This window comes from Pteronotus mesoamericanus, unplaced genomic scaffold (genome assembly GCF_021234165.1).
Source record: "Pteronotus mesoamericanus isolate MK-2021 breed Mesoamerican mustached bat unplaced genomic scaffold, CSHL_Meso_final contig_557, whole genome shotgun sequence".
NCBI lineage: Eukaryota > Metazoa > Chordata > Mammalia > Chiroptera > Mormoopidae > Pteronotus > Pteronotus mesoamericanus.
Window position 1 is genome coordinate 6,648,951 of NW_026555200.1, and position 23,684 is coordinate 6,672,634.

The 23,684-nt window shown below is 58.0% G+C and overlaps 1 protein-coding gene across 2 annotated transcripts; it reads right to left on the minus strand.

Annotated features, from left to right (window-relative positions):
• Nucleotides 1-794: 794 nt before the first annotated feature.
• Nucleotides 795-23,204, minus strand: SLC45A1 (solute carrier family 45 member 1). Of its 2 annotated transcripts, XM_054579656.1 has the most exons (9): nt 22,991-23,204; nt 13,255-13,675; nt 12,614-12,706; nt 11,992-12,216; nt 8,858-9,597; nt 6,404-6,557; nt 4,826-5,002; nt 3,296-3,501; nt 795-1,061 (listed from the first exon to the last, which is right to left on the minus strand). In XM_054579656.1, the coding sequence occupies exons 2-9, from the start codon at nt 13,649-13,651 to the stop codon at nt 795-797; spliced, it is 2,259 nt and encodes a 752-aa protein (XP_054435631.1). In that variant the 5' UTR covers nt 13,652-13,675; nt 22,991-23,204. The 2 variants fall into 2 exon arrangements, with proteins under 2 accessions (XP_054435631.1, XP_054435632.1); XM_054579657.1 differs by lacking the exon at nt 22,991-23,204 and having other exon boundaries at nt 12,655-12,706; nt 13,255-13,325.
• Nucleotides 23,205-23,684: the final 480 nt, after the last annotated feature.

Consider the following 23,684-nt stretch of genomic DNA (forward strand, 5'->3'; position numbering starts at 1 on the left):
ATTCCCACTTCAGATCTCAGGTACCCTCTCCTCACCACGGCACTGCTCAAACGGCATCTCTCCAGAGAGCCCCCACCCCGTCCTCCCCCGCACGTGTTCTCAGGGCACTCGCCACCCTCAGCACCAGCCTCCGCGCGGTGACTCCTCACGTCAGCTCCATGAGGGCGGACGCTTGCTGTCCACAGCTGGATGGCCAGCACTTACCACTCACTGCCTGCCATTCCCAGGGCTCGATGGATTTCCGGAGGGACGGTCGGGGGGTGGGTGGACACCGGTGAGCAGGAGCGAGAGGCCTCTGACCCGAAGGCGACGTGCGCTCTGGCACGGCAGTGTGCGGCTAGGCCAGGCCCCGTCCGCCTGCGCGCCGCTGACATTCAGGGCTGGGAGTCCGTTCTCTGCTGTGGGAGGCTGTCCTGTGCTTTGCAGGTGTGGGAAGCATCCCTGGACAGGAGCAGCCACCAAAATTGTGACAACCAAAATTACCTCCAGACAATTGCCAAATGTCTTCCAGGGTGGGAGTGATGGGCCCAAGTCGCCACCAGTGGACAACCATTCCAAGTTACACTTTGAATACGTGGTTCTTAAAGTCCCCTCCCCAAGTCCCCATGGAGAGTGGGCCAACCCCCAGGTGGCCTCTGACCCTGTGGGAGAGCCACAACACGACACCACAGGCTTTGCTGCTGCCATTTATTGTTTTACCGCATATTTACAATCCAACAGGAGACCTGTCCCTCTACGGCCAAGGCCCTTTGGTTTTTCACTGGCTCCCGACCCCCAGGTAGGGGCCTTGGGCGTCAGACAGTCAGCAGGAGGGGCTGGTGCTCATCATCGGTGGCATCACCGGGTGGGATTTCGTAAACGACACACAGGGAAGAGTACAGGCAGCCCAGGAAGGACACCAGGCTGGAGAAGTACATCACCCCATTGGCACTGCCCACAGCCGAAGTCAGGGGTCCCAGCACCAGCGAGACCAGGATCTGGGCCAGGAAGTACTGGCAGCTCAGCAGGGAGATGTCCACACCCATGCCACGCCGTGTACCATCCGCAGTGGACCCTGCAAACTGACCCAGAGGAGGGACCGTCAGCAGCAAGGGGCCAGGTGACCAGGCCAAACAGCCATGCACCAAGGGCTCATGTTTTCCAGGACCGATGTGCACAGGGAGTTCAGCCAAAAGCTTATTAATATTTGTGTTCAGAGAAATGACAATGAAAAGAATCCATGACTAACGGGGCAGGAGGGCTGTGTTCTCTCAGGCCTGGGTGGGCAGCACTTTCCCCGCATGGACAGTCTTGTCCTCTCCTCCACTCTCGCCTAAAAGCAAGCGACCTGCCCAGAGAGCTGGTGCTCCTCCATGTTCTGGATCATCCCTTTCCTCAGCTGTGACACCTGTCACACAGTCTGATATAGCCTGTCACAAACCGCACCGCTAGGCCATTGGCCGGGTCTGGAGGTCCTCGCCCCTCCAGCCCAGTCGCTCCCCACCCACCGCAGCACCTGGGCGAGGTGGGGAGCTGTGTCTGGGCAGGGCTGCAGGCGCAACGGTGGGAGGGGGCGGTATGGGTCCCCTGCTCTGCTCCTCAGCACAGGCTACCCTCACCCAGCAGCCACCCCAGGGGTGCTGCCAAATCCCTCCCCGGGGAAGGCTGTCCTCGTGGCACCTGCAAGGTGCTTGGCGAGTGGGCCCACGTGCCCTGGGAACTGCAGCTCCTGGTGACCACACAGCCACGAGGCCTGTGGGGAGGCCACGAGTCAGCCCTGAACGAACAGCCCAAGGAAGACGGAGAGGAATGGGAGCCCCCAGAAGGCTCTACGGACAGCAGAGGCCGAGCCTTCCGTTCAGCTCTGACCAAATTTGGTTATGGTGGCCTGTGACCCTGGGTGTCCCCTCCTGTGCAACAGGGCAGCCCTTTACCAAGGAACGGCACATCCGTTTAACCCAGGGAAGGGTCTCAGGACTGCAGGGAAGTGACAAGGTGGGTGGAGACCTGGGTGGCACCAGTGAGCGAGGACAGCAACGCAAGTCCCCTGGTCCCTCAGGTGCTGCTGGCACAGGCCATGGCTGCCCTGACAATGCTGGCTAGAGGCACAAAGTGCGTGCACGGCTCGCTCATGTCACCACCTCAGCCCTGCGCAGAGTACAGGGACAGCCCTCCCCCGGCCGTGGCCGTGGCGGCACGGGGTCTGCAGCAGGCCAGGGACAGGCTGGGAGGGGGCTGCTGGACCACCACCCGGGCTGGCCCGACTGCACACAGCCTGCTCGGGGCCAGCCCCACCACAGTCACCGAGCCCCCAAACCCCTTGAAGCAAATCAGGACGCCTCTGGGGGAGGTGACGGAGGCCCAGAACTAAAGGGGGCGTGAGAAGCTCCCTTACGGAAGTGACCTTTAAGTCCTTTAAAATCTCAAAGGTACTGCAGAAACCTATGCTGGCAACAGCGTTCAGCCCTAAGGAGAGAAGCCTGCCCTCATGCCACCACGTGGGTGACCCTGAAAGCGTCACACTGCGTGGGAGCCGCCACCCTCGACAGGCCACACACCGACTCCTCCTACACACACCGCCCAAAACAGGCGGGTCCAGAGAGACAAGTAGGCTGGTGGTTGCTGGCGAGCCCCAGGGACCGGAGGGGCGACGGTCACACACCTTGCGAGCACAGGGTGGGCAAAAGTAGGTTTACAGTTGTGAGTGCACAGAACAGTTTATTCTTCTATTAGTAATTGTATTTTCCGTATGAACAACTGTAAACCTGTTTTGCTCCACTCTGTACACGGACCACCCTGGACTGTGCACTTGAAGTGGGCGAGCTGCTTGGTGAGTCGGTTCTCAGTAAGGCTGCTCAAGGCAGACCCACACTGAACAAAGCACCAGACTTGGACCAGAAGACGGGACCTTCATCCTGCGTTTTCCTCTGCCTAAGCCTCCCCTGTGACCTGGCACAGGCAGCTCTCTTACCAGTCGTTAAACCCCTGATGCTTTGTTCAGTGTGGATTTGGGGCATGCATTCTTGTTTTTAGAAATTCTACATCAACACATTGGTGTTAAAGGTGGGGTTTTGTGCCCAAGGTGAGTGCCTCACCTTGCCCAAGGCCCTCTATACACGAGACCCCGGAGTTTCACAGGCCCTGGGGATGACACGGGGTGGGTGTCACTGTCCTGATGTCTGAAGGGGACCCTGCATGTCCTTTGTGCACCAGCCTCAGAGTAAGTGGGGCGGGGCGGGGGGGGGGTCATTTCCTAGGGCAGGCTCTCCCAGCAGCTGGGTGGGTGGAGGCCGTAGCCAGGTGAGGGGGCACCTACCTCCTTGCTGTGGTAGTAGTCACACAGCAGCGAGTAGGGCAGCGTGCACAGCGTGGAAAAGAGGATCCCGTAGGTTATGCACAGGGACAGAACCACATAGAGATTCCTGGACAGGGTGGCGAGCCCGGTCCCCAGCCCAAAGGCCAGGTAGGCAACGAAGTACAGCGTGCGGATGCTGAGGTATTCTTCCAGCTTCTCCAGGATGGCTGTAGGCCAGACAGGAGGGTGAGGAGGAGAACTCGGTGTCCCTGGCCACCTCCCCTGGGCTGACCCTTGGGCTCAACCTGCCTGTGGGCAGAGGGGGCTGAGGGACCCTGACAGCTCCAGTGGGGCCAGAGGGAGGGCAGGGTGTGGGGTGGCCCGCAGGAGCTGCTGCAGGTGAAGGGGACTTTGGGTTGACATCTCAGAGGCTCAGGAATGTAGCATTTCGTGCTGGAGTCTGTGTCACCATAGAGATGCCCACTCCTAAAATGAGGACACCAGCGTCCCACAGACCAGCCAGGGATCCTGTGAGGGCACGGAGCCTCAACTGCGGACGGCACCGCTTCCTGGGGTCAGGTAGCTCAGGGCCGCTTCCCCACCCCCTGGTGTCACTAGCTGTGGGGGACCAGACACCCCACGTGCCACCAGGGGCTGGCAAGTGAGGGCTAAGGACTCCTAGCACAGCCTTGGGACCCCACAAAAGTCACATCCTGTCCTTGGGGCTGAGCTCGCTGAATGGGGAGAAAAAACAGGGCCTGCAAATGACAGCTCTCAGGATGAGCCGGTGGCAGCCTGTGTTTTTACCTCTGCAGCAAAAAAAAATGGCTTTTAAAAATCAAAAGATAAGTATTTTGTGTCACATGAAAACGATATGAAATTCAAATTCCCATGAACATAGATGGAGTTTGCCTAGAACTTGGCCACATGCCACATGCACATGTTGTCTCATCTATGTGGCCTACAAAGCCCACATGGTCTGCTCTCTGGCCTTTTACGGAAACACAGGTGGACCACGAGACATGTGCGTCACACACTGCCAGCCTTCCCCCCGAAATGGCAGCTGCACCCACGTAAACGCACATGGTTTCTCGTGGTCGCCCAGGCACAGGCCCAGGGTCATCTCAGACTCCTGCCTCGAGCCTCCCGCCATTTCCCTATCCCAGTGCACCTGCCCCTCCGCCCTCCACACCAGCTGTTACCTGAATGATATGGGAAGGATTCGGGGGGACGGGACAGCACACCTGCCTGGAGGTGTCCCTGGGCCCCACTTTCCCTCGATTGCAGGCCTGACCCTCTGCCCAACGGCTTACTCGGGCCTGGACCTACACCCGGCTCTGACCAGCCCAGCCCCACCACCCAGGGCGGGGCACCCCGGCAGGCGGCTGGGTGGCTGAAAGAAGACAGCGCAGGGACTGGGGATCAGGGCTCTGCAGTTAAAAGGACACCAGCCTTCCTTCAGTCTGCACGTTCCAGCCACCCGACCAAAGGCCCCCCGGCCGTCCTGAGAGGGGCCCAGCCTGCGTCTCGCCCCTCGCCCGCGGCGAGTACCTGAGTAGAAGGCGGCGCTGAAGGCGTAAATGCACATCCCCCAGCAGCCCATGGTGACGCCGCTGTTGTACTTCTGGTACTCCTCCGACGTGTGCGGGGCTTTGGGGTCCCCCTGAAATACCACCTCGCCCATGAAGTCCGTGTAGAAGAGCAGCATCCCCTCAAACGAGAGCCAGCCTGAGGGGGCAGAGGACTGTGACCGCCGCGCAGACCACAGCCCGCGCCACTCACGCAAACGGCCAGTTTTGACTGATTCTCAAAGCAGCACATAGATTCAAAACTTACAGAGGGAACCATCTCCAGCCTCATCACCCAGAGATCTCTTTACCTGTTAAAGTTTTGTACTCTTTACCTCTGTTAAAATTTTGTAGGTTTCCTAGCAGTCTGGGTTTTTTTTCTTAAGCAAAGGCATAGTCTTATAGGCTGTGGTGCATGAAGCTTCTGTATCCTGTTATTTCTCTGAACATAATTGTCTTGGGGAACACTGAGCCCCCTCCGCCTTCTAAGATAAAGTGCCCAGGAGGCTCCAGCCACGGGAGGGAGGCGGGGAGACCGTTTAATTGAGAGGATACATAAGGCCACATAAATGTCGCTACCACCAATTTGCTTTACCACCCATTACAGAGCAGTGATTTCCTCCCTCTAAATTCCCTCCCCATCAATTTCTTCGGTGTGGGAAGGGGGTGGCATGTATCGGCCCCCTTGAACCCTAATAATTATCATGCACAACGTCCTATGCCACTAAATATTCTGAAGCAGCCCTGTTTTCCTGGCAGCCGAATACCTCAGCATGGGCGCGCATAACCCCTGTAGCCCTTCTTCTGCAGTTGGACGTTCACGCCTCCCCCCACTCCCGCCTTTGGCCGGGGTGACTCATGCTGGGATAAATACCTTGCACATTCGTTCTTGGTAAAATCTGATTATGTCCTCACAAAGAATACCAAACAGGATCACAGAGGTAAATGTCATGGACATTTTAAAGATTCTTGCCTGTTGGCAAAATGCCTCCCAGAAAGCCACTCAGATTTGTATCCTCCAACATACGTTTGAGAGCCCTGGGTGATCTCAGGTTCTCCATCAGCCCCACATTCCACAGCCCAACGGCAAAGAAACACCGAATGGAATGGAGTGCGGGCTGGGGCTTTTCCACAGTCATTCAAAGGCCAGACCTTGTGAACGCAAGACCAGCACTGGACATGCGGGCACATGTGTCTGTCCCGGCTCTACATGAGGCCCAAACTGGCTTAAGATGCCAGTCCCACCCGTGGGGAAAGGACATCTGCCACTTAACTGCGAGTTGGCCAAGGATCTTTGGTAATGGGGTTTTGGGCTCTGGAGACCCAGGTGTTGGGCCTCTCGTCTGAGCACCGGCTCTTACCCAGGCGGCCTGGAGCTGGCGCCTCCGGCCTTCCTGGAGGTCAGCCCGCCCTCAGTGGCATCTGGGAGCTAAATGAACTTGGGGAGCCTCCTGGAAGGCCGTTAGAGGCAAGACCCCTGGGTCCAGCAGCCCGGTCCCCACCACGCAACGTGACCCCCGCCAGGACAGGGATGCACAGGGAGGCTGTGCCAAGAGCTCACCCAGGAAGTGGTTGACACACAGGCTGCGCAGCGCTTTGGGCATGTGGCAGATGGTGGAACAGAGGTGTCCCACAGACAGGGACTGCCCCGGCGGCTCGCTGGGGCCTGTCAGCTCGCTTTCGTACTTCACGCCATTCAGTAAGATGTTTGCCACCTGCACAGGGAGCCCCAAAAGCCCCTCATCAGAGCCCCAAACTCTGCTGGCCCATGGAAGCACACGCAGACACAGGGCCGTGCAGGTTTGTGCTCCTGGACGGGCCGACTGAGCACCACATGCCACCTGGGCAGGAGGTGACTTCAGGGAGCTGCCGGAATGGGATTGCATCACAGGCGGACCCGCATTTGGGCCCCGGGATGCAGGGTTGGTCCACAGGGAGTAAGCTGGTGGCTTGCCAAATATAAAATACATGTGAAATAAACGAAACATGGGGCAAGTCAAATGCAGACTTTGTGTGAAGTCCCTTCTTTTCTATAAGAGGAGGCTGTGAAAGACTGATTTCACAGCACCCGGGGAACCTGTCCACACCTCCCTCTGGACAGGTGGAACGCCTGTCTCCACGGCAGTCCGGGGGCCAGGTGAGCACGTGCAGGGAGCGGACGCACTCACCTGGGCCCCTGGCAAGGGCTCACGTGCACCCAGACACCCCCACTGCCAACGGAATAGGGGCTGGACTGAGCAGGGGCGACACCGCTCTCCTGGGCTCACGAGCGACATTACACCAGCAGAGGGGCTTGCCGGCTCGCGCGGAGGAGGCCTCCGTCCACGGCCGCTGCCTGGCCAGGTGGGCAGCGCGCTGACGGCAGGTGTGCAGGTGTAAAGAGGAGCCACCGCTCTGGCTCCAGGGGGCCCTGTGCTGTGCCAACGCCCGGGGTCCCCGTGGCACGGGAAGAGGAAGGAAAGAGCCCGCCATCTGGTGCAAGGTCAGCCGCTGTCACTGAGGAAGACTGCGACATCACGCCTGAGCCCAGAGGCGTTTATATTCAGCTCAGGGGTTTGGCTCTGCTCAGAGAACTGCTTCAGAATTCACACCTCTCCGGAATGAAAAGCCTTTAAAGGATTAAAAGGAGATTGTCAACTACACATAAAAGTGTAGTTTAGACTTTCAACTAAGGACCTGTATGTAGAAGCCAGTCTGAGTCCTTTGGATCAGGAGAGGGTGATGACCTAGCATTGACCAAAAGCCGAGTGGCTGCTCTAGCGTCACCAAGGACGAGGCGGGCAGTGCCCCGGGTGGCATGTGCAGAGATCTCTCTGTTGTTGCAGGAACCGGGCTCCCTAACCCTCCAGTGACCTCTGGTTCCTCTGACCCTTCCCAGGCCTGAGCTCACAGGACGCCCACGGGCAGCCTCTACTTCCTCGAGGACAGTCACGCGCCTGGTGACATCCTTCCCGGGCATGAGCTGACGATCACGCTTCACGGGTGATGAGAATGGCCCTGGGACTGGCTGGCCACGGCGCGCCAGCAAAAAGCAGCAGCCACGCTGAAGGCTTTCACAGTGAAAAGAAGACGGACAGCCCTCAGCACGTCTCCAGTCAGCCCCCCGCGACACTGGCGGCCTTCCCGGACCCAGAGCGGGGCGCCTGACCGAGGGCCCGGCTGTCGGGGGGCCTCTGTGGGGCTGGCTTCCTGAGGCAACACGGCCGCCCACGCGTCCACGGCCCGGACACCGGGTCACAGGCCCTCGGAGCCGCCCAGCCAGAACACTGTTTCAGAGGGTCCCTGCTCAGGAAACTCAAGTTCTCATTGAAATTCTCTCATCCTGGGACCCGAGGGCAGGCGGGCCACAGAGCTAGGACATCGACCTTCAAGGAGAGAAGGGCCTCTCTGTAGTTTAAAGTCACCTCTTTGTGACCAGACTCTGAAACTGCTATAACCCTTTCGGCCAATCCCACAGACGCTACATACAACACAAGCAGCCTCCCAGAAGGTTCTCTGCCTTCCAGAATGTGCTCCGCACGGCCCTTTGCCGTCCAGAGTGTGACGGCCCCTGGGACGGGCAGCGAAGGTGAGCGCAAGGGCGGGACGTAGGTGGGGGGTCCGGGGCGTCTGCCAGGGTTCCCCTTCCATCCTGTCTTTCAGGAAGACGGTGGCACCGTGGACAACGTGGGTGGACGTTAGGGGAAAATGCCAGAAACCACTGAAGCACACAGCGTCGCGGCACACGCACTCCAGGCCGGCCCGGCAGACGCAGCCGTGTGCGGAGGGCCCCTGCGGCCGAGGCCAGTGTGCGACAGCGCCCGCCACACCCCGCGGCGGCTCCAGGCTCCCGTGGCCCGATTCCGCTCTTGACACGGACGTGCCTGAGGCGCGTCTCTCTGGGTCCGAGGGCCTCTGCTGCCCCGGGATGACCGGGAGTTTCTTTCCAGATTGACAGTCCTCCCTCGTCACCTGACTGACAAGGGGGGACATCGCACGGTGCCCTCGGACCCTTGCCCCCCCACTCGCTTTTTACCTGTTGACTGAAGGTCACGTTCCTCCTCTTGCCGGTGTCGGGACCACCTGCTCCGGCCGCGTCCGGGAGGGCCAAGGTCTGGGGTCTCTTCAGGATGCCGGTCGATCGTGGCTTGGAGGTGTCCAGGGAGCCCACCCTCAGGACGTCCCCGTCACAGCCGGTCGTCACGGCCGCCTCCCGCCTCTCCCCGAGGCCGCAGTCCTGGCGGTAGAAGCCGTCGGGGGCCCGGGGGAAGCTGACGCTGATGGCCGGCCTCGGGACGCTGCCCTGGAGGGCCAGGTAGTTGTCCTGGCCGCCCGTGAAGCAGTCGATGAGGACGCTGTCGATGTGGGAGGTGGCAAACGACGAGGCGAAGGCGCTGAGCCCCGTCGGGGAGCCGTCCCTGCTGAGGAAGCTGCCGTACTTGGGCGTGAGGGGGCTGAGCGGGGAGATGGGGCTGGAGAAGCTGGCGTACAGGCCGTTGTCCGGGTGGCAGGGCAGGGCGTCGCCAGCCTCCCCCTGGCCCGGGACAGGCGGGGACGGCGGCAGCGGCAGGCTGGGGCTCTTCATGGCCGGCCTCTTCTCGCCGGGGGGCCGCAGGGGCCGCTCGGGGATGCTGAGCAGGGTCAGGACGGTGGTGACGCTCAGGATGACCGCGGTGAAAATGTAAATGACCCGCAGCTGCCCGCCCAGGGCTCTCCCGAAGCCGGTCCTGTCCCAGTGGATGCCCCCGACCACGTACCCGAAGCCGCCCCCGAGACCTGGGGAGAGAGGCGGGCTTCGGAAGGGGCCGCGGGGAAGGCGGTCCCGGGCCTCACCCAGGGGGCTAAACCCACTCCAAGGGCCCGGTGTCTCATCTGTCCCAGCAAAACCACACAGAGTGAGGATGGGAGCGGGATTCCTGGGGCCCCCCAGGGCGCCCCCCCGCCCTCAGGGCCCTGCTCCAGAGCAGGCGGTGCGATGGACACCTGTCCGTGTTGTATCCCACCTTCGGCGTGGCCTCTTAGGGACACCCACATGGACTGTCTGCACCGGGCCACATGCCTACCCAGGTCACACCTCCCCTTCAGTCCCCTGGACCCCCAGCTTCACTGCCACATGAACACAGGAGATCTCATCTTTGACATGCATGTGCATGCTGGCATTCACGTGGCCACCCTGCCTCGCTTGCCTGATGACATTTTCCTTGAGCAGGACTGCCATTAAGAGAGTGACCCCTAACGGTGACCAAGGGTGGCCCAGCCAGGCAGCCGTGCTCTGGGCCATGGAGCCTTCAGGCGAGCGCAGGGCTGTGAGTCCGGTCCCTTCTTCTGTCGCACCCACTCGCTGCCTTCCACGGCCTCGGGGGGCCGGCAAACGGCCAGCGGGTTCACTCCCGCTCGCCTCCCCGAAGGGCTGCGTCCTGCCGCCCAGCTCTGGGCGTCCCGGGGGCGGGGGCAGGGCCGCGCGGGTGTCCCCGCCGCCCAGCGCCCGGGCCCGCACCTCTCGCGTGGCCTAAGGCGGGGCACATCACTGAGTCTGCCTGTTGAACGGTTTTACTGCAGAGTTTCCTTCGTCCCAGACTGTCCTCTGGGCCTTTAAATCTCTGGCCCCCTTTTTATTCTTTTAAACTTCTCACATTCGTGGTCCTAGTTAGTTTCCCTAGTTACTATCCCTTCTGAGGACACGACTGCTGTTTTGGACTCTAAATCAAGGTCAGATTTGAGGAACACCTTATCAATAAGCGATGGAAGCAATGCAGTCTCACAGTTAAGAAACCAAACATTAAGCCCTGGCCAGCATGGCTCACTTCATTGGGGCGTCACCCTGCCCACCAAAAGGTCACGGGTTCGATTCCCCGTCAGGGCACATGCCTAAGTTGTAGGTTCGGCCCTTGGTTGGGGCACATGTGAGAGGCAACCAATTGATGTTTCCCCCTCACATCAATGTTTCTCTCTGGCTCGCTCTCTTGCTCTCCCCTCTCTCTAAAATCCATAAGCTTGTCCTCAGGTGAGGATTAAAAAAATGCAACCCAGGCATGTGCCCTGACCAGGAATCGAACCGGTGGCCTTTTTGGTTACCAGATGATGCTCCAACCAACTGAGCCATGCCAGCCAGGGCCATATAACATTTCAATATCATCTTTATGTATGATGTTTATATCACACTGAATTCTCTCAGTGTTTTGCAGTTAATTCCCGTGTGGTTTTCCTATGCACAGTGACAGAGGCGACCAGGGGTAATGCTGACCCTCTACACCTGTGTCTATGGCTCCTGACTTTGACAGGCGCATTTCTCATGTTTGCCATTAAGCACAGCCCAGGTGTGCAGGCACACAACGGCCACGTGGGGCACGTGCGGACACTCCTGCACAGCTGATTCTCCTGACTCTCAGATGCTGTATTTGCCGTTACCTACGCACTAACACCGACTGGTAACCAGCTGAGGCCCAGCCCCGAAGCACTCAGTCCCCGGTCACCCGTGGGTGTGTGCGGGGCAGCAAGGGTCCTGAGTCGCCCTGCCCCCACGGTCCCCGCTGAGGTTTGGAAGGCGATGTCCTGTGTTTTGTAAATGACCATCCTTTTTAAAGCTTCTCTTTTTGCATGTTTGTGCTTTGTTGGGGGTGGCACTGCCGTTTTAAACAGCCCCCGCGGGCAGTGCCGACGTGCGTCTCCTCGGCCCAGGGCGAGGAGCCGCGATGAGCTCTCGGAGAAAACGCGGATGAGAAGAGTCCCCGGGCCTGGGTCCCAGTGCCGTCAGCCGGGGTTCAGTGCTCATGAACCCACTGGTTTCATACAGACTAAATAAGGTGTCTTTCAACAGAAACGCATACAATGAGGTTCTGTATTGATCAGTAGATGAAAATGGGACCCCAGGTTTGCGGGAACCTAACCCCGTATTTGTCCTAGCGACAGTGGTCCAGGATTGGCTAATTCAAAGGTCATGGAGACTTTGTAGAACCTAACTACAAAAATAACCAGCATGCTCTACAGATAACACTATATAACTATACCTACATGGATTTTTGTTGGTCGCCGTTATTTGAGATGTACATCTCCAATCACGTCAGCGCTCATTCATGCATTCGGATTGCATCGACTGACGCTTCAGATCGGGACGTGAGGAAGGGACGAGCCGGGACGCACAGGGCAATGCGCAGCCCGGGCGGGACTCACCTGCCAGGAGCGCGTGGATGTTCAGGCCCCGGTCCTGGTCGACAGGGCCACACACGTCCATCATGTACGCGTGGCTGGGGTTGTCAGCCGAGTCGGCGCTGAAGTCCATCAGCACCACCCCGCACACGGTGAGCACAATGCCCCACTTGTGGTCGGTGGCCGTGTCGGCCAGCGCTGAGCCGATGTCCCTGCCGTTGAGCAAGAGCGAGAGGCCCAGCAGCGCCCCTGCGGACAGAGAAACACGGTCAGCAGGGAAATGCGGGCCGGCAGCCCTCAGCCTAAGTCCCGAACCTGGAGGGCCCCAGAATTCCTTTTCAGTCGAATTCCCAGCAGAGCCCACTGGAAATGTCACCTGCAGACTCTCCAGACATTTTCTTTGACTTGGATCAGGGTCGCCCAGCCAAGCAGACCAGCAGAGACATGAATGTAATGGACTCGCTTTTCAGAGATAACCTAGTGATACATTCTCACAGGGGACTCAGGCCAGGGCAGGGGCGCTCCTGCCACCCCGCCAGTGGAATTATCTGGATAATTGCTTTGGTCCACACTCTCTTAGATTTTCTTAAGAGGAAGGAGTGGGGCCTTTTTTCCCCCTCTTTATTTCAATTCCAAAACAACAGACCTATCGCCAGGACAAGAATGAAAGGGCGTCTCCGTCCAAACCTTGAAGTACATCGGTCACTCCAAGCACCCAAGAGTGGCTGCAGTAGGAATCCTGAAACAGAGCAGGCCGGCGGTCACTGCCCGGGTCCCCACGGCACAGGGGGAACCACCGCATTCCAGAAATACCTGCGCTCAACCGCCCCCCCCCCGCCCCCGGCGTCAAAAACGGAACAGGATGGAACTCCAAGTCAGCAATAAAGCCCTAAGCTAGAAAACAAAGACCGACCCCTGGAACCATTCGGCGTCTTCCTAAATGTTCTGCGTAGGCCCCTTTAAGGCACTCCGTAGCCGTGACCTTGGGACCCAAGAAACCCCAGGACCTCCCAGACCCAGCATCAAGCTTTACAGCGTGGATTCTCCGGCATTAGCTCCCCGCAGCATGGGGCTAGTCCTTGGGGGCTGCTAAATCCCTGTTCCATAATCTGGTTTAGACAAAGTCACTTAAAGTACAGGGAGATGACCAGCCATCTCTTGCTCCTCCCTTGGCCCCTGGGGACCCACACGCTGCGCTGCTTTTCGGGGCTGCGTGGGCTCCCGCAGGTGGGCAGGCGTCAGGAGGCCCCTCCCCTGACCCCTCCCCCCGAGCTGGGCGGGGCTCACCAAGGACAGGGCTGAGGAGCCACACCAGGCTGTAGAGCTGGGCTGGGAGGCCCATCTGCAGGAGCACGGGGGTCACATAGGCCGTCTCCATGGCGTAGCTGAACTCGATGCCGAAGAGAATGCAGCCGTTGAAGAGCAGCTCCCGGAAGGACCTCTGGGGGTGCAGGTCCCCAAAGTCCACCAGCTCGATTGGACACGGGGTGTTGGGGGGCGGGGGTGGGGAGGGGCGAATGCTCTTCCTCCTCTTGGAGTGGCGTTTGAAGCTGTTGGCCCGGTGGCTGATGTGCCGGGTCACAGAGCCCCCGTAGCCCGCGATCGGAGACCTCCAGAAGTCCAGAGGAGCCAAGCTGGGGAGGAGGGCCTCACCCGGAGGGGGGCAGCTCGCAGGGGGGTTCATCGTGGGGGGGGCCGCTGGGAGTTCCTGCGGGGAAAGCCCAGCCGAAGGCCTGCAGTCATTCACCGCACGGGGGCTTCGGCTTCGAGGTAACTTTTCCCGGGGGCTCTCCCCTCCCCTCTCCCGACTGGCACACACGGGCCCTTTTCACTGGGGAACCCCTAGCGCCACACTGCGCCCCTCAGAGTAGAGCCCACTGCGCATGGGTGGCATCGCCTGGCCTCGATCTCCAGTCAGTGCAGCTCAGAGACTGAGGGGACGCTGGCTCCCTGCTCCCTCGGGTCCCCGCGTTCCAACTCAAGGGACTGCTCCCCAAACAGGTGCCATCGGGGAGTCATGCAAACACCCTCCGGAGCTGGGGAACCAGCTGAGATCCCTTCAGACGCCACACTATTTCACAGCCTGCGACCCATCTCCAGGGTCAAGGGTGCCCTTCCCTGCAGGTCCCCAGGGAGCAGAGAGGGAGGAGACAGGCATGGGACAGGAGCCTCCCAGGACGGGGTCAGAGTGGCCACCTTCCCTAGGAGTATGTTCACGCTTCGCAGCAGGCCCAGGGCCGGGGGAGGGCGGGATCCTTGCCTAAAAGCAGCTGAATGAGTTTAATTCAAGGTTTTTGTTTGTTTGTTTTTAGCATCAATTGAGCAAGTGAATTTGCAGTCAAATCAGAACTGAGGCTCTTTAAATGTTTGAAACTACTCTTTTTAAAATATAAACCAAACTCCCTGAGTTCTGCATGTCAGACAACATGCTGCGCAGGGAGAACCAGGGAGGGGAGAAAGGGAGATTTGTCCCCATCTTCAAGTTCTCTTTTGAGCAGTTTTCACACATAGCACACCCTTTGCCCTCTGTCCCTGTCCCTGTCCCCTCCCCTGTCCCTGCCCCTGCTCCTGGGGTTTGCAGTTGGCACCAGAGGCCTGGGCATCCAACCACTTGGTCAGTGCTGTGAAATGAATGTAGATTGTAAACATGAAAGGAGTGTGTTCTAGCATGTTGGCCTGCGTGTTTTAGCCAATGTTAACTTTACGAAGCACAGGAAGAGGAAAGCTATGAAGGTCAGCGGGAACGGCGTAAGAGGGCAGTCTGGTCACAAAGAAGCAACAGGCTAGATCCCCCTGAAGTCCTTCCAGGGACGTGGGCCTCGCACTCAAGACATTCCCAACATTGGTAGTTTCCTGGTGCGGATACTTGTTACTTACTAAAGTCAATATTACAGATTTTCTTTCAAAATTAGTTTTAAGTTTTAGAAATGAGGCCCTTATTTCTGACATTAACTTTTCATACCAGCTTCCATCACACTACTGATAGGCAAAAACCTCTTTATGGGCCGCTCTCAAATTCTTCGTCATCCAGATTTGCATTCCAAACTTTGCCCCGCCACCCTGCTTGCGCAGGGACAGTCTTCCTGAGTCTCAGAAGACACCAGTGGTGGGAATGACTGGTTCTAGAAATGTTCCAGTAGGGTTCAAAACACTGTGTTACCCCAATAACCCACCTGTCCATCCGTCATCCATCCATCCATCCTCCTTTCCATGCATCCCTCCTCCCACCCACCCACCCACCCACCCACATCCACTCACCCATCCTCTAATCTACCCGCCTACCCACCCACCCTTCCAAACGCGCGCGCGCACACACACTCACCCATCCATCTTCCTTCCCATTCATTCATTCGTCTGTCTACCCACTCACCCATCCTTCCATCCACACATTCACCTCCCCATCCTCTGGCCTACCCATCCACCCTTCCAAATATCCATCCATCTGTCCGTCTGTCTGCCTGCCCACCTCTTCACCCCTCCATTCACCTGCCTATGTCCTTCCATGCTCCCACTCCCTCCCCTACCCACGCACCCTGGTGCCCACCTACCCACCCACTGTCCCATCTAGCGAGTGCTGAGTGCAAAGACAGACACTGAAGTCACAGAGAAGGAAGGCAGAGTGGAGGGGTGGTGTTCTACGCAGCGGGGCCGCCCTGCAGAGATGGTCGCGCGCACCATTCGGGCACACGGCAGAGCGGGGAGACAGGGAGCCATCGGAAGGGCTTAGTGGGTCACCAGAGGCCTTGCTGATGTGCTGGGAGATGGATGTCATCCCGGTGACAGGGACTGACATAGCCTGAGACTCAGTCTGCTCTCCCTCCTATAAATGGCGTATCTCGTGACCTTAGAGAAGCCCATTCTCTTCTCCAACACAAGAACAGATGTACCCAAGAACTATGCAGACAAGCAACACTTCATTGCAAATATAATTCATGTAGGAAGATTAAGTCAAGATTTGAAAGATTTGAAAGCTAAGTGCCACACGTTCCCTCTGGTCTAACTCAGGCCCTTGTACCTAGTCCATACTTTAGGAAAATCTGTGCATTGACCGGCTCTGCCGTCAAACACCCAGATGCTGTTAGCGCCCCTGGAGCGTCACTCAGGACGATCGCAGAAACAGTGTGCCCCCCACAGCACCGCACAAGTTCCCTCCTCAAAAGCCGAAGGGAGGCGTCAGCACAGAGGCCAGGGAGAGCGCGGCCGGACGCCGCCCCACGCCTGCCTGCTGCCCTGTCTGTCTCTCCGCGGGCCCTCTTTCCTACCGTCACCCCTGTTGAGTGAACTAAGCGCCCGCACGCTAGAGCTGTCCCTTTCATTGCGGAATGGAGAACCAAGAGCCCACTTTGGAAGAATTTCAGCTTTACACAGCCTGATGGAAACATGTTTTTGAAAAGGGGAACCTTTTGGACCCTACTTAAAATGCACTGTTCCGCTAGGCCCGTCACTACCTGGCCCATGACGACTCGATCGCCACCTGTGCACTGTGCCCAGCTTCCGCGCACAGTCTCCCGCGGGTCCCAGTGGGGGCGGCCTGCACCCCTAGACAGGGGGAAACCCGAGCTCAGAAAAGTCTTCGCTGAGGCTTCACCTTCAAATTTGGGGGTTAGCGGCACCATTTTTATTTGAAAAATACATTTTATTAAAAGCTGTCCGTGAAAGCTTACGCTAAGAAAAATGTTTAAAATTAATTTTTGAATGTTGTAAGAATGAAAGTGAAATTTAAGAAAATAGTATTTTAATACACGATATAAATACTCACCTGATCATGTCAGATGACCATTTTACTCAGTGCAAAAAAAAAAAAAAAAAAAAAATCCCGCACAGTTGCCTGGACCCCACAGTTCTGTGTGCAGCCCACTGTGTTTGTAGTCTAGAGGATGTTTCAGGCAACAAGTCCCCCAAACTACCTCATGGGAAGACTCAGCAGCAAAAGACTAATACAAATAAACAATGTCCATGTAAACTGCGTAAAAGGCTCTTACTATGAGCCAAACCCATTTCCTCATTTCTTTCTCTTCTATAGAAACCAGTCTTCCCACCGCGGGGCTGCCGTGGGCAGTGTGTCTTCCTCTTATCAATTCTCAGTTAATACTTCAAGGAAATCCCCCGGAGCAGTAGGGGGTCTGGGGACTCGAGGGCAGAAATTTAACAACCCGGTCACTTAACTGTGGCCCCTACCTGTCGGCCCACTGATCCCAGGAGCCTGGCCTGGCCCAGGTGGACCTGGGTTCCATCAGCACCTGACTCTACTTCCCTATAAGCTGAGAACCACCAACATGGCGGTAACACAGAGATGATCGGAGAAGTAATTTATTGTCGAGGATTAGTGTGAACTCAAGTGCTAGGAGCCTCCAGTTTCAACCTCAGCTCCTTGCCCTTTGGCGAGAAGGGCAGAGCACCTGGGAGCTGGTAATCAACGTCCTCCCCAGAGACTGGAAGAGGTGGACCCCGTGGCCATCCCAGAGTTCAGCCTCCAGCAGAAGTGAACCGGAAGCTGACGACACCTGCCCAGGTGACTCAGAACAGGCCCCCGGCACCAGTAAGCATTAGCCAGGGGCAAATTCCAGTGTTTGCTCGCCCTAGCCAGGAAGAAATACATGTCATCCAACTGCCACGGGGCCAGAGGGAGGAGGCGGGGTCTCTATTTGCAATTTAATTGAGCAGACATTCAAGAGGAACAAAGGTCTCCGTGCCAACCTCCAGCCCCGCTCTGGGCACTCGGACTACCCGGGGGCCTGCACCGCCTCCCTGCCAGCACCGCGCCGGAAGCCGTGCAGAGCACGCGGGAGGAAATGGGGGTACCTGTGGTGCGAGCCCGGAGGCATCCCTTCCCGACGTCGGGCTCCTGCCGGCCCCGCGCGCAGCTCGCCCGGCTGCCCCCGGCCCGCCGCCGCCGCCGCTGCCGCCGCTGCAGCATCACCCGCGGGGCGGGGCCGTGACGTCACGGCTGCATCCTCGGCGCGGGGCCGGTACCCGCAGAGCATCCTTAAAGCGGCACCGCCGGCGCCCGCCCTCTCCCGATCCCAGGCCAGGGGAGAGCCCCAGAGACAGGACCGCTGTGGCTTCCCGGGCCAGAGGCACGCGTACCAACCATGGCAAGCCCCTTCCGCTGTCAAAAACCAAAAATAAAAATTTATTTTAGGACTGTGTTGGTCTACGGATGAAGGTATTAATACCATACATTAAAATTTTCCCCTGGCCTAAGACGTCTCAGTTTTGTTGTTGTTTTGATTTTTTTTAAAAATGAGCTCATTTCATGGATCCCTAAAAGCATGTAGGCTCTGGGTGCTGTGCGCACGTCCAGGCCCGACCAGGCGGCTCTGCCCACAGCCAGGCCGCCGGGCTCACTTACTCACCAACGGGCGTCAGGTGCCGCTCAGCGCGAGTCGCTCTTCTACGGACTGGGGATGCGGCAATGAGCAAAACAGACAAAAGTTCCTGCCCGGGCAGCCAGGCGAGACGTTACACAGAGGAAGAGACACATTAAAAAGACAAATAACATGAATAAGGAAGATGCCAGAAGACAGTAACTCCCTAGAGAAGGGGTTCAGGGGTGTGGTGCGGGAGGAGGGGGTGTGGTTGCAGTTTTCAAAATAGGGCTGCTGATGGGCCCCCACCTAGGAGGTGCCATTTGAAGAAAGACTTGCGGGGGGAGGGGGCCAGCCACGCTGGTATCTGGGGGAAGGCCACCCAGGCAGGGGGAAGAGCAGGGGCAAAGGCCCTGGCATGGAAGCGAGGCAGGTCGGGTCAAACAGGACGGGCAATGACCAGACACGCCGCAGGGAGGTCGCAAGGGCAGACAGCGCTGCTGAGGGGAAGCGCGTGGCCCTGTGGACGGCTATAAGGGGGAATTTGATCTTGTTTGAGGGTCACGTGCTCCTTGAGAACCAGTGAGAGTGGAGAAGGGCACCAGGGCTGAGTGGGCAGGGTGGCGTGTTCTGGCTGAGGGGCCGGCATGTGCGGTGCTGCTACCGGGGAGGGCCCGGCGAGCCCAGAGCTGAAGGGGCCGGTGGGGCCGGACAGCAGAGGCCCAGGCCGAGCAGCGAAGCTAGAGAGGCGGACGGCGCCCAGCCTATGGGCCTTGTGGCTGCTGCCATTTTGTAAGACCAAGATGACCCTTAGAAAAGTTCTATGCTGGAGAGCAAGTGACATTAATTATACTGGTGTTTTGCAAAGGTCACAGAGCTCAGGGGAGGAAACAGACCAGACGGGCAGGAAGCTCAGGTGGGTGCGCGAGGTGGGAGCTTCAGGACGGCTCCCATGGCGGAGGGCCGGACATGGTGAATTCGCTGGGCATTTAGGGGGTGAAACCAGGAGGACTTGGCGATGGATGGAAGGTGGGGGGAGGGGTGGGGGTGTGGGAAGGAGGGGGAGGTGCCAAGAAGTTTCCAGCTTGAGCACCTGGGGGAATTGAAAGGTGAGCTGGTTGGCTGGTGGGGTGGGAGTCACTGCTTGGCTTTGGGGCAGGACCAGATTGAAGGGCCTTTGGGGATGCAGATCTGGAGATCGGGTGCCTTGCAAATCACCTGCCCCGGGAGCTGCCTGAAGCCGCGGACAAGGGCGGGCGCTGGACGGCCGGGGCAGGTGGAGCCTGGAGGGTCGCAGCGGTCACTGGGCAGTCTCGGGGGATGAGCCGTCGGAGAACTGGTTCTATCTTATTTTTTTCTCTAAACAAAAGTAAAACAGTTTCAAAAAGTATCAATGTTTTTCTCTTTTTACACACAAATGACCTACTATTTGGCTGATAGGCCTCAACATCTAAGATGCTTATAACACAATGGATGCTTACTTTTGGCCCATGTGGCATTCAGAGGGCGTTCCTGCGGGTGGGGGACCTCCTTCTGCCCAGCTGTCCCAGCCAGGCTCACAATGGCCCCTGCTCCACTCGCATTCTGTTGCTGAGGACTCAGTGACATGGCCACACGCAGGGACCGGGAGGAAGTGGGCCTGTCGTCTGCCTCTCGAGCTTTTATCTGCTTGGGGTGGAGGGTGGGGGGAGGGGAGGTGATTTGGAAAGCTATGAAAACAAAAGTTAATATTCAAAATGGGATTTTGCAGAAAGCCAGAAGCCTTGCAATTTAGGCATAGTTGAGAAAGGACTTTTAAAAGATCCCTTGGACTGTTCTGAACCTTCCAAAGTGAGAACTTCCAGGATTAGAACCCTCCTTTCTTGGCCCCGCGGCCAGCCCAGAGCGTGGCGTGAACCAGCTTTCCCCCAACGGTCGAAGTCTGAGGACAGGAAGGAGACCCTCAGGGCCTGCAGGAAACACCAGGCAGCTGGGGGAGACGGCAGAAGCTGGAGGGAGGGAGACTCAGCCAAAGTTGGGCGCTGGGAGGACCCCCGAGGGCACGGGCTCATGCCCCCCTCAGTCCAGAAGGGAGCTTGCTTTGGGCCGAGCAGCCCAGAACCAACACAGGGGCTGCAGCCTGGCTTAGGGGCGGGGGAGGGGGCCGAGGCAGATGGTGTGGTGGGTCAGAGCTGAAATGGACAAGGGTCCAACGGCCCCGTCGGTGGGGAAAGGATAGGTAGGCCAGATGGCGAGTCGAGACTAGCGAAGAGCCCCAGCGGGGTCCGCAGGGCCAGTCGGGAATCCCACCACCCTGACCTCAGCGGCTCCTGCAGGGCACACAATCCCAGGGGGTCCCAGGAGCCCCAGCTGCATCCCAGAGAAGATGAAGAGGATGACGACCCCGGAGGTCGTTATTATCCTAAAGAGACCAGGTCAGGCCTGGAGGGACTGTGCCAATGATCCGACTGGACTCAGATTTACACCAGGTTTGGTCTCGTTAGGGCGCCTCCGCCCCGCACCCTCTGAGCCTGCGGCGGGGACGGCTGATGAGAAAGCGCAGCGGACGCCAAGAGGAGGCCGCGCCCGCACTCTGGACCCCTGATCGCGGCCCGCGGAGCCGACCGGCGGCGAAGGGGGCGCCAGCGGAGATGCGGGCGCGGCCTCCCGGGGGCGAGGGCCGGCGGCGGCTCACCTGCCTTCTCGGGGTGTCCACGAGGTGGTGGAAGAGCCCCACCTTTCCTGGCCTGAGCGGCGGGCGCACAGGGTGGGCGGCCACGGGAGCGACCGGCGCGCGCATCTTGAATCCCTCCAGCCCCAAAGGAAGACGAGATGACGCCTTTAAGGCCCGCTCAGGCCCGGCGAGGATTCAGGGTTCTAAGGCGGAATTTTTCTTTTCACTCTGTGAATACATTTTTTTTTTTCCTGCAAAGCACACAATCACGTGATTTTTTTGTCAGTAACATTATTCTTAGTATCCGATCTTGGGCCCAGCCCTGTGCTGAGGTTTTTACGTACGTGACGCCTCCTGGAATCACTCTAAGTTTATCAATGGGGTGCTACTCCCACCCTGTGCGCTTGCTCCCGAAGCCTGAGGGTCAGGCCACACCACAGGGTAGGAGCGGGGACGCCAACCAAGGGCTGCGCAGTCCCTAGGCCCATGTCTCCCGCAACAGCCGGGCGAGGGCTCACGCTCACGCAGGCTTACAGGTGTGCACGCTGACGGGCACAGACCCACGCACGCGCACACACTTGGGCATGCTCACACACGCACGCACACTGTTGCCAAAGCTCCCTCAGGCAAGCAGCAGCCGGCCTGAGATTCTGCATTTGCCCCCAGGAGGTCCGTTCCTACGGGGAAGAGCTGCAGGACTCCCGCCCTCCCGTTACGCACTGCGGGGCGCCAAGGCCCGGCTCCTCCTGTCCGTGCCCCCGGGGCGGGGCTCTGCTCCTGGCAGACAGACACCTTTATTTGACCCACTACAGCGGGATCCGTTGGGCGAAGCTGTGCTGCTAACCTGCGTCCACACAGGTGCATTGTGCATTCAGGCCGATTGTCATGGGCTGGCCTGGGAGCTTCATCACACTGTTACCGCAGGAAAAACGAGTTCTGAGGTCGGGCCGCGGCCTCCCCGCTTTGCCGAGGGCTTGTGGAGCCGACTGCGCTCTGGACGCGCCACTCGCAGCGGCAAAGGGGAAGGAGAGCCGCGGGGAGTCCGCGCGGAGCCAGAGCAGTATTTCCATACTTCCTTTACAGCCAGCTCCTTGCTGAGCTCACGTGTTAATTTTAAGAATGTGTTTAGATCCTTTTAGCTTTTCTACATAAACAGACGTGTTGTCAGTGAATAAAGACAATCTCTCCCTTTCTTTTTCATTCATTTCTGCTTTTCTCTGTATTATTTCCTCCTGTTAACTTTCTCTGAGTTTAACTTGCTCTTGGTTTACTAACTTCTTGAGATGAGTACTTGGATTGTTGACATTTTGGCCATGTCTCTTTCCTAATATAAGCATTTGAAGTTACGTATCTCCCGCTAAGCATGACCTTAGACCAGGAATTTTCAACCTGTGGGCCGCAAGAATTTTTAAAATGTGCAATACCTGACTATTTAGTCAGGGGCACTGACCTCTTTTCCCTTCAGTTGTCAAGTAAAAAGATGTCAACAGCCAATATAATAGCCATCTGGTATGAATGAATCAAAATTATACCGAATTTTTTTTGTTAGTTTGGCAAAAAATATATTTTTGGTGTGCCACAGAATTTTAGTAACTGGCATATGTATGCCATGAGATGAAAAAGGTTGAAAACCACTGCTTTAGATGCATCCCACCATTTTTGACACATTGTATTTGCATTATCATTGAGTTAGACACTCTGGCAAGACATCCAAGTGAAAAAACATGGCTGAGAGTTAGAGACAAGGGAGGACCTGGGGCTTGGCCATGTTTCGAGGTTTGGATCGGGGTGTTTGGGGATGGACATTGAATGAAAAAACAGACACGCTCAGGTTCCAGTGGAGACGGAGCAGGGTCTGAGAGGGTCCCAGACGCAGTGATCACCGTGTAAAACTATCCCTACGACGCTGCCCCTGTTGGTCTCTCTGTTCTCGAGACTTTTCTATCCAACTGCCCACTGGATTTCTCCACTTAGATAGGTAGTAGGCATGTCAAACGTATCAAGTCCAAAACCTAAACCCTTGATTTCCACCCCCAGATCTGCTCCTTGCGTGACTACTTACCGGGGAAACCTTGGGTGACGCAAAGGAGCCCCCGGAGATTTGGGGTGTGTTACTTCTACAGGGCCGCCCCGAAGTTCAGAGGCCGACCTGTTCTCTGCCGCAGAGTCAGCCTGATTCTCCCTGAACTGTCTGCTTGAAAAGGTCCAATGACCATTGTCAGCCTGGCTGGGGTGGCCCACAAACCAAGGGGGTGCTAGTCCGACTCCCAGCCAGGGCACAGCCTGGGTTGCGGGCCAGGTCCCCAGGAGGGGGCACGCAAGAGGCAACCACACAGCGATGTTTCTCTCCCTCTCTTTCTCCCATCCAAGTACTAACCAGGCCCGACCCTGCTTAGCTTCCGAGATCAGACGAGATCGGGCGCGTTCAGGGTGGTATGGCTGTAGACTCTTTCTCCCTCCCTTTCCCCTCTAAAAATAAATAAATAAAATCTTAAAACAAAAGAAGTCCAGTGGCCATTTCCCATCATGAAGCCTGCACTTCCTGCCTCATTTCCCGGGCCCCCGCCTCCTACCTGTGCACTCAAAGTTGTCTCCCTCCGCAGCTACACACACTGCTCTCCTGACCCCAGACGCACGCTCGCCTGGGAACACAGTCTGCGCGTGGGGCGGCTGCAGGCTTCCCAGGAAGGTTCTGCCCTACCAGCTCCCGACGCCTTGCCTTGCTTCTCTGACCTCCATCTGCCTCCTCCCAGCTC

Excerpts from the sequence above, each read along its gene's own strand:
- SLC45A1 (XM_054579656.1), bottom strand. The coding sequence starts at position 13,651 with ATGAACCCCCCTGCGAGCTGCCCCCCTCCGGGTGAGGCCCTCCTCCCC. Across the intron at positions 5,003-6,403 it reads GTGTGTCAACCACTTCCTGG|GCTGGCTCTCGTTTGAGGGG; the intron begins GTGAGCTCTTGG and ends CTGCCCCCTCAG. Across the intron at positions 3,502-4,825 it reads CAGCGCCGCCTTCTACTCAG|CCATCCTGGAGAAGCTGGAA; the intron begins GTACTCGCCGCG and ends TCTGGCCTACAG.